The sequence below is a fragment of the Nelumbo lutea genome, chromosome 2 (assembly GCF_056320005.1).
Source record: "Nelumbo lutea isolate HS-2025 chromosome 2, American lotus-T2T, whole genome shotgun sequence".
NCBI lineage: Eukaryota > Viridiplantae > Streptophyta > Magnoliopsida > Proteales > Nelumbonaceae > Nelumbo > Nelumbo lutea.
Genome location: NC_142685.1, coordinates 20,850,543 through 20,861,070, shown reverse-complemented (window position 1 = coordinate 20,861,070; position 10,528 = coordinate 20,850,543). Strand labels below are relative to the sequence as shown.

Here is a 10,528-nt window from a genome sequence, read left to right as displayed (position 1 = left end):
AATTTATGGTTAAGGTCTAGCATTTGACAAACCAACCCGAAATCAAGCGAAAGTACCCTAGCCAACCCGAACCCGACCTACCCAATCCAATTGCCAGGTCTACCTCTTGGGCAAGTTGATACCAAATGGGGGCAGGAAGGAAGGATGAAGAATGCATGTGTCAGATCGTTTGGTGGCAATACCAGTTAATGAACCTATGTCAGATCGGCCCACGACTTAAGCAGTTTGGCCCACAGCCCACTTCGGGGCTCGGGCTTCCCAAAAGTCAAATACTCTCTCCATCCATGAATCGTGACTAATAAAACAAGTGTCAAGAAGAATATATACGTGGCGGAGTCACTCCTACACAAATCCATGAATCAAGAATCAAGATGGATCTGTTCTCGTTAAGGGTCAAAGGTTGCTTTGGTCCTTGGATTTTCAAATTTTGAAATAAATAAATAAATAAACCCGACCTCCATTAGTGTTTAAGTTTGAAATCAAGCTACTAGACATTCTATTTCTTCTTTACCATCTTCGTTCTTGATAGATTGGAATCATGAGGTGACTATTTCAAGGTAGGTAGTACATGTCCCATAAATGTCATGTCTCAGAGTTGGGTCAAGGCTGGACCAAGAAGGCTCAAACATTCAAGCCAAGGAGCTTCAAAACTAATAAAAAAATATCAGAAATTTAAAATTTGCAAGAGAGGGATTCAATGAAAAGGTGCTTTGTTAGGAATTTTTTATGCAAATTTTCCTTTTTTTTTTTTTTTTTGAGAAATTGGAGATTCCTCAATTGATGCTTAAAATAAGTGGTTCCTCAGGAATCAATTTTGAGGAATGGATATGTTCCTTTCATCAAACACATTCCAAGAGTTTTCCTATCCTTGGTTTGATTTTTCTGACATCTTTGTCTTTTTATAAAATAAAATTGTACTACGACTGTAGTTTTACCACGCAATGCTTTTTCAGAAAGAGCCCAATAAGAATTGATGATATCATGTGCCATTGTTATATCATCCAAATGAAATTTGGAAATTTCTAGTCTTTATTCATTCTAGCAAATAGATATTTTCACGAATTTAGTTGAAACATTAATGCAAACTTTTGTTTGTTGAATACCAAAAAAAAAAAACTTTTGTTTGTTAAATAAACTAATTTACAGATGAACCATTGACTTTCCCTTCTTTTCTCTTTACCCACTTCTTTCATTTATTTTTTTCTTTTAAGTATTATAATATTTACATAATATTTTGTTATTTTTGACACTATTATTTTTAAAAGCATCGAAGAACCAAAAAGAGAAAAAGAAAAAGAAAACAAAGAAATTTTCCTTATCTCGTTATCCAGTCTTCCATTGGGTATATGAGCCTAGGCTAGCATACATTAAATTAAATACAACATATATTTTACTAAATGAATGACATCTAGAACCTAGGATACTCTACATTTTTTTATTTGTCATTTTGTATTCCCCAAACGAAGTGAAGGGACAGATTTGCTGTTTAATGAACAAATCCCAAGCTCTACTGTTATACAAATTTAACGTGTGAGATGGATGGGGCCCTTGTTAAATGTCGAAAGTTTCAAACAATAACAGCATGCCACGTGGCAAAGAAAGTGTCTAATTGCCCTGATTTACATCTGAAAATTAAAGAGAGAGAGAGAACGCGCACATTAATAGAAGAATGATGATATGGAACACCTTGGTAGCATATTAGCTGGTATGGATAAGTAAGATTTTACATTCATGCATCCAAATGGGGATGGCTACTCATCTGATGGAAGATTGACCCATCATGTCTGCTCTTTATATGGCAGAACAACTTATTGCTACAGGCCCTAATAGCTAAGAATAATTATACCACAACTGTGTTTTTGTCTTCATCTCTCTAAACAAAGAGTTCTCAATCAAATAAGATAATGATGCTGGTGACTGGTGAGTTCTACTAGAGAAGTCTAAGGTTAAGCTTGTCTATGGACTAAATTTACAGGCTGCTGTAGTCAAGATTCAATAGCGGTTGGTTTCTGATTACTATCTATTCCTGTTGGAATGAGACCATTTTAGTTGCCGGCCGGCGATTGGGGATTGGCGATTAAAGGTAATATATAAAAGGCGGATGTTCGAAATTGACCAGGACAGTGGGAAAGCTAGCTCGATGGATGGATACTGATAAGGTCGATTTGAAGAAATGGAGAATTGGAGAAAAAGAGCAACATACAAGAACCAGAATAGTTGGAAAATGAAAACGCGAAGGAAAATAGGATGCCTAGCTATGGGCCCGGCCCTAGCGTAATTGACTGTATCACTATAACGGGTGACGGGTCCTATAAAAAACAAATTTTCTGGAGAGTGTCATTTACGGATTTACCCCATAAACGATACTCTCGTGGAGGATGGACAAGTTATTTAGCCATCCACAAAAATGTTAATACTCTTCCATCTCCATCCATCTTTACCCAGATAATGGAAGCCATATTGAACACCGACACCCTAAGCTATTTGGGCAATTTTTGTCTATGAATTATTTGATCACTTAGGCTGCATTTGCATTTGGATGGGAAGTAACATCGGTTCGGTTTTGTATGCTTTTGGAAATTAGGTATAATTATTATCAATATAAATTTATACTTTGGTTCAGTTTTGTATATGTTCGGATGGGTTGTATTTTACGTTGATAATAGATATAAAATTTCATCACCTTTAAAGTTTTACATCCATTTAGTATTCTACCTTGCTGACCCGAGCAGTTGAACCATTCAAATCGTTCAACAGTTTTGACTGTTTTTTATTTTTATTTTTGTTAAAATAAGCCAATCGTTTAATTCAAAAGTCGGACCATTTGACCTATAAATCGAACCTCTGACCAATTCATTATCTAGATCGATTTTAAAAACCTTGCTTCCATCTATCAATATTCTCAAAAAAGCAATGGTCAATTTCTGGTTCAATGTAAAAAGTCATCGGTGTAAAAACTTTGCTTACACCGATGACGTTTTACATATAGTGTTGAGAGAACTTTAGGAAATATCACATTACCATAGAGTGGGGTAAAATAGTAATTATAGGCGATTGGACGTCAATTGATGAACGTGTCCGGCTTAAAAATGCTTTCAATCCCTCAACAGACACAGTTAATTCCCAATAAATGAACTAGGCTTTAGTCGATTCATTCATTGGCCCTCAAGATCGTCACATGAGTAGATGAAGAGATTGCCAGGTGGCAAATACAAGTGGGGGACAATGATTTAAAAACCCACCGCCTGCAAAACTGGGAAGGTAGCCTTAGAAACAAGGAAAGTAGTAACCTTATCCCTTTCCTAGATGTTCGCGGGCTGGTACTTGGTAGGCTAGTACTATTGATCATTAACATAAATAAGGGTAATTTTGTCAGTAAAAAAGTTCTCGCTGACCGAAATACCCCTAGGTAAGCGCATTACAGTGGGCGTCGCCGGGTAGGACTACACGTGAAGGGTAATAAGAAGACCATTTAATAACACTAAGAGCAGGACCTGTGGGCTGGGCTGAGGGTTGTGGGTACGTACATACACGGTACATAGGGCAGTGCAGTCTACCCTGGTCCTCTGTCCTTTCTCCCCCATTCAAAATCAACGCAACGGAATCCGTAAAGCCGACTGAAAGTTCCCGCCCCTCTCCGTAACTTTAGGGCAACCCCCCGCCCCTCGAAATCGAAGCATCGACAGATATGATCTTGTGCAACTCGAAGGGTAATAAGGCCATTTCCAATTTGATAATAAATGAATGAAATTCAAAACGAGACGAGTCCGGTACCGAATTCGTCAAAATGACCCACCGGTTTTGCAATCACGCACTCGGTCTAATCCGGCGGGAATGACACGTTTGGGTTTTGGCACCCCATCCAGAGTACAGCCTAGCTAGTTGCTCGTTGGTCATGCATGACATGCTATGACATCCTCATACATACATGCATACATCCATCACATGCCTGCACATACATCATCATCCCCTACAACTGCCGCTCTCCTCGGTTCCGCCTTCTATTTATGGCTCCCCTCCGCCACCATTCTCCCCTCCAAACTCCAGGGTTCAAACACTATTCCTTGTTGTAGAACGTAGAGCAACTGAGAAGCAGCAATGGGTGAGGTAAGGGTTCCTTTCCCGATTAATTGCTACTCCCTCTCCCTCTCTCAACATGTTCTTTGTTCTGTTAAAGTTTCGAAACGATCGTGATCTCATTTCGTTTTTCTCCTGGCTTCGTATTGTTGCAGAAGGAGAACAAGAATGAAGGCGAGAAGAAGGCCGACGGAGGGAAAAAGGATGATGGTTCGATTACCGTGGTCTTGAAGGTTGATATGCACTGTGAAGGTTGCGCCAAGAAGGTCAAACGATCTGTTAAGGGTTTCGAAGGTACATCAAAAACATTAGAATTAATCTCTCTCTCTGTTTTGTCATTGGTGTTAAAAGCAGCTTTGTTTCAAATTCCTTCAGTTTTTCTGAGTATAGACACATATAAACCAACGAGAGTGAAGCAGAATCCATTTCCTGTTTTTTTTTTCAAGATAGTTTTCTTTCTTTCTCTGGGATTTTACATAATTGCTTTGCGATCGGGATCCATTGGCCCTATCTCTGTTTATTTACTCACTAAATAATTTGGGAGGATGTAGTTTTGGTTTTTCAAACGGGCGTTCATTGTTTTGATTTCCCCCTTTTCTTATAAAAATGTCTCTGCATCTAGATTTCACCGCTGCTTTGACTTCTGGGCGCGTATTAGACTCAACAATGGCTCACAGTGCATCGCAGCCGTGCGTTGGGAACATCTTCCCATGAATGATAACATCATGTACGGGAGATGTTATCAACGTACGGCTGCGATACGCTGTGAGGAGCAGATCCGATCTCTTCATTTTCCCCTTTTCATCACAAGTCATAACATCCGTAGCTCACGTTAGAGCCTATTCACTGGGTTACTTACGTTTTGTTTCTTCTGCGTCCTGTGGTGGATGAAGGTGTCGAAGACGTCAAGGGAGACAGTAGCAATAACAAGCTAACCGTGGTAGGGAAAGTAGACCCACTGAAACTTCGAGAGCGAGTGGAGCAGAAGACGAAGAAGAAGGTGGAGCTCATCTCTCCCATACCAAAGAAGGAAGACAAGAAGCCAGCGGAAGGCAAGAAAGAAGAGAAGAAGGAAGAGAAGAAAGAAGACGGCAAGAAGAAAGAGGTAACAACCCGTAAAAACACTCTGTATATTAAATTAAAAAAAAAAAAGGACTAACGTGCGCATGCTCCAATGTAATACCATGCGCCCCCTTTTCTGTAATCTAATATTTATTTCGACGTGTGTTTCTGCCTGCTGGGCGGAACCTAAGGGCCACCTGAAATCAAAGCGCTTTCCCAGTGGTCCCCTACTCCCCTTGCGTTTGATCAGATTTACAAATATTTTCTCTTTAAATTAATTAAACAGCAAATCTGGCGCATATTAGCTAGCCTCGTGAGAGGTTCAGAACTTAGGTGTCAGTCCGGAGTCCGGACTCGGGGGTGGGGGGACTTTCGAAGTTCCAGTCAGCAATTGCTTCCATTTTATTGGGTCTCAGAGATTCATCAGAGAGACCTCCTCCACATCGAGGCGCATTTTAGCTGAAATTAGATTTCCTTATTTTGAATAAATTAAGTAACAGATTAATTGATATTGCTGTAGCCATCGGAGACGACGGTCGTTCTGAAGATCAGACTGCATTGTGAAGGATGCATCCAGAAAATACGACGAATCATCTCCAAGTACAAAGGTGAGTGATCGGTTAAATTTCAAAAAGAATTACCGACTTCCATGATTAACTTAAAATTTAAATTCAAAATGAACCCAACAAATTAATTAGTGGGAGAACATGCATCGTTTAATGTAGAGGATCGTGTTTTCACGTAAAATGAATTACGGACTTCAGTAGTCTTTGGTTTTTTTTTTTATTATTATTATTATCAGCTGGGAACTCGTATGATATTTTATCATTACTTCCCTACCCTATTTGTAGCACTTCACGAAACTGATTCCTACCTTTTATTTTGCTGTCAAATCATTGAAAGCAATGAAATTAAGTGGTAGAGATCAGGAGATCCTCTTTCAATGTTCTCGAGATCCTGGAATATCCATTTTTTAAGAAAAAAAAATATTACTTTATATTGTGAAGGAAGGATATTAATCTATTATAATTAAATAATTACTGCTCATTGTTTATCGGTGGATTTGATTTGGGCATTCATGTTTTCTGAGTGACGTCTGACCGGAGGACGGATGGCTTGGACCTGCAGGAGTTCAGAACGTGGCAGTAGACCCAGCGAAGGACCTGGTAACGGTGAAGGGTACAATGGACATCAAAGCAATGACGCCCTACCTGAAAGAGAAACTGAAAAGAAGCGTAGAGGTTGTTCCGGCGAAGAAAGAGGACGGTGGCGGCAAAGAGAAGGAGGGCGGCGAGAAGAAGAAAGAAGGCAGCGGCGAAGGGGAGAAGAAGGGTGGTGAGGGAGGAGAGAAGAAAGAGGGAGAAAAGAAAGGAGAAAAGAAAGAAGGAGGCGGTGGTGGTGGGGGAGATGCGGGGAAGAAGGAAGAGGCGGTGAAGCCGGCGGAAAATAAGATGGAATATTACCCTCAAAATTATGTGGTGGAATACGTGTACGCGCCGCAGCTGTTCAGCGACGAGAACCCCAACGCTTGCTCCATAATGTAACTACGATGAAGAGTGGAGAGACTTGAGAGTGAGAGTAAAAAACCAATCTTTTATATGTAAATAAAAAAAAAAGAAAAAAAAAATGTATACCGGAGGAAAAGTACATATAGTAGAGATGGGGGCGGGGGAAGATGCCTTTTGGTAGATTGTGATAGGTGATAGATGTAGCCCAGCAAACCGGGCCAGCCTCGGTCCGGTACTGCAAGTTGGTTTAGGTTTTTTTTTCTTGTCTTGTTATTTTCTTTTAGGTCCTTGTATTGTCCAATTCCTGGGTTGGTTAATTCAATTTTGTCTACTATAAATCTTATTGCCACGTGGATAAAGATATTTAAAGTGTCTTGTCCAATTTGGTTATTTTCAGCGAATTGAATTGTCAGAAAATGAGAAAAGCAACAAATGATTGGTAAATGTGTCATTAATAGGAATGTGCAATGTGGCATTGGAATGGAATGGAAGAAGCGGTGGGTGGGTGGGGTTTGTGGCAGCACTGGCAGGAGGCGTGATCAAATTGGTCACGGCCGACGGCTGCAGAGTAAGAGCCATACACATACCTGTGGAGTTGCGGGTGGGAATGGGCATAAGAATAGGAGAGCCATCCATCGGGTCAGAATGATATACACATATGGATGAGAGGCATGATTCGTTAAATGATAGGTAGTAGCCTAGTAGGTAGGTGGGTCCAAATGCCAAATTTCTTTCAGTATACATAGTTGGTGTTGCTCTCCTCCTTTAAGACGAAAGTTAAAGTGAAAAATGAAATAATGCGGCAAGCTTTTCTTTGGTTTGTGTGGGCCGGGGGTGGAGCCCTTATCTTCCCAAGTCTACAACACATTCATGCTTTTTCACCCGAATCTCAAAAGTCAAGAATAAAACTGAACCTCCGCTTTTGTATTTTAATTTGAAATTTACCCATTTTAACTAGCCAGCTGTCAGCTGTGCTTGTTAGTTGGGTCCCGAAGAGGAAGAACCCCCAAAGTAGGAAGTAATCCATCTCTTCTTTCCTTCTAGGCTTTTACTCTACGCCGCAATTTCACTGACGGAGGAGGGATTGGAATTACGTCATCCACATCATCATGATTCATGCTCATGGGGAATATTTAATATATTGTATTATTGTATAATGCAATGCGCCCATGCCATATGTGCGGGTGTCTTCATGTTGTATTTTATGTATGTATACTGGGTTTGGGTTATACATTTAATTTAATTTCATACGGCTACTGGCTACCCTTTTTATCGTCGTTTAGGGAGAATGAAAGTGAAAAAGAGGCAAAACTTTGTCTTTTTTCTGGCCGTGCCTGATAAAAGGAACAAAAACACGTAGAGTGAGAGTGTAACGAAGCAGTCATGGATGCAACTGGAAGAATATTCTACCTAATCAACCCCCATCTTATATTATATAAATATATATATATATTAATCAATTTATTGTTATCAAAAGATCGAGTTGGGATTAATGTGCCCAGTAGTGTATTATGTGATCAGCAGATCCGGACTCTAATCAAAGAACCATTGGTCCTTCTCGTCAAAAAAAAATGGCCATCACTCATCAGCCTAAATGACACTGTGTTTCCACATTTTTATAATCAACTACTGTGTTTTCAAAAATCAAACCCGAAGCATCTGTATTCTGTATACCAGTAAAGTTGGGCGGCAGGGTTGAATGGTTTAAGAACAGAACCAACCCAGAATCCTGTCAACTGTCAGCACTTCAGGAGGTATCCAATTCAACAATTAATGGAGGTCAAGTACAGTTTGGAATCATCCATCACACCACGTTGTTTTATATTATATTATATGGACTCAATGGTATCTGAGTTTATCTACATTTCTTTCTTGGCACAAGAAAGAGAAAAGAAACTTATTTGGGATGATGATGTAAAACATAATTAAGAAACAAACAACTCTCTTTACAGGGTTAATTAGGGTCATATCATCAATTGTTGGCTTAGGTTTTGAAGAGAAAGTACTACATTAATTCTCTAAAGGTGTTTTTTTTTTTTTCTTTTTCTTTTGTCGATTATATCATTATTCTAGGTACTCAATATTGAAGACAAAGGTTTTAATAATCTTACATTATCATAACCGAATTGGCCTTACATTCAAGATATCATTCACATGGCTACTTTACATTTTTGTCAATTTTAATGGCTGAGGATAACTGCCTTCACCTTTCCACTGCTAGTGATTAGACAACTATTAACATTGTTTCTGCACATAATTTGTAAACAGATTTTTATAATATTGATTCTGGTCCATATATAACTTCAAGACATGACTCACATGTAAAGCTCATTTCATGAAATACATGACTACCCTACACTTTGATCAATTTTATTGGCTTTCTCAGCATAATTTACCTTTCACATTAGTCCCAAAGTAATTCCATATATTAAGTTGTAGTTGTAGGATTGAATTTCATTCTGTAGCCTCTCTCTCTCTATCTCTATCTCTATCTCTTGTTTTTGTTAATTTGGGAAACTCATTACAACATCAATAATGAAGCTAATAATCGTGGGATTCACTGTCGTTTGCACAAGGTTTGAAGAGAACAATCATGGAGATAAGAATGATAAGATTGAATGTCACATGCACATACTAAAAAGACAAGGATGGGTAGCTAAAGGAATTTGAAGCCTTTCAGTGTAGGACCAACTGTGGGCCTTGTGGCTTATGAGTCAAACTCCTTGTGGAATGGATTCCTTTTCTGACGGGGACCAATTAAGCTAAGTGATGAAGGCTTATTGGTTGGAGGAGATGTATTATTGTATTATAGTTGGTACTACTAGACTGGCAAGGACCCTCCCCTTAATTATCATGTCCCCTTTGATAAAGTTAAGTCATTTTTGTTTGACACACACTTATATAAAGACTTATCAACCTGTCTCTTACAGTGTTACAAGACTACAAGCTTCCTTGAACCTTCGCGGCTTTTTGGGCTCTTGCTAAAAAGAGACACTCATCAAGCGATTGAGCACCAATATGGTGTCCTTGCTTGTTTAAGTTCGATGCACACTTAAAGCAACTTTTTGTACATGGTGGTGGGGTGCTTTGGTTGGAAAAAGGTAGACCGTGGGAAATTTCGCCTTTAAGATAAAAGCACTAGATAGGGAGATCACTCTCACTTCCTCTACAAAGTTGATTTGTGGTCCATTTAATTTCTTTTGCTCAAACAAACAAGGTTTTTAGCCTTTCAGGGACCCGGATGCACCTTGTCTCAAATGGATGTGGATGACCCCAGAAGTTTCTACGTGGTTAATTGGTGGCCGCTTTTCCAGTGGCAAGTTCTGAGACAAATGCCCCTAAGGCTCTCTTTGGTGCAATTTCATTTCAACCGGTATGAATGCATTAAGAGTAGAAATCAGAATAGTGCAAATTTTGATTCACTAATACCGGGGTTTTACTCTATGTAATTTGCTTCTCTCAAGGAAATGTTCAACTTAAAAGCTTAAGCTGTTAGGTGAGGTTCTTCATTACTTTTTTATTCTCTAACATCTCTCTCTTTTAAGGAACCATTCAATCTAAAAGATTAACATAGTGTTCGGAAGCGTGGGTGTTTTTTGGGACCAATTTTCAAGAAAAAATGTCCATGTTTTCAAGACCCGTTTTTCACAAAAAAATACTTCTGTCACGGAGGCAGTGAGCAACACTATGCTGTTTGGTAAGGTGATTTTCATCACTGTTTTTCTTGTATGTGCTGACAGGTAAGCACCACATAGGATACACATCAGTCAACCGTTGGGTGAAACGGTTCACCGATGCATGAAACGCATCGGTGGGGACCCGATTTTCAAGGTATGCCTGATTTTTTAATAATCGGCTAAACCAAACAATGAGATACATCG

The 10,528-nt window shown here is 39.3% G+C and overlaps 1 protein-coding gene across 1 annotated transcript; it reads left to right on the top strand.

The window, feature by feature from the left end:
* The first annotated feature begins 3,503 nt into the window (after positions 1–3,503).
* On the top strand, positions 3,504–7,008 carry LOC148869053 (heavy metal-associated isoprenylated plant protein 3-like). The gene is made up of 5 exons (XM_088969317.1): positions 3,504–4,107; positions 4,233–4,371; positions 4,971–5,182; positions 5,660–5,747; positions 6,268–7,008. The coding sequence occupies exons 1-5, from the start codon at positions 4,099–4,101 to the stop codon at positions 6,681–6,683; spliced, it is 864 nt and encodes a 287-aa protein (XP_088825443.1). The 5' UTR covers positions 3,504–4,098; the 3' UTR covers positions 6,684–7,008.
* Positions 7,009–10,528: the final 3,520 nt, after the last annotated feature.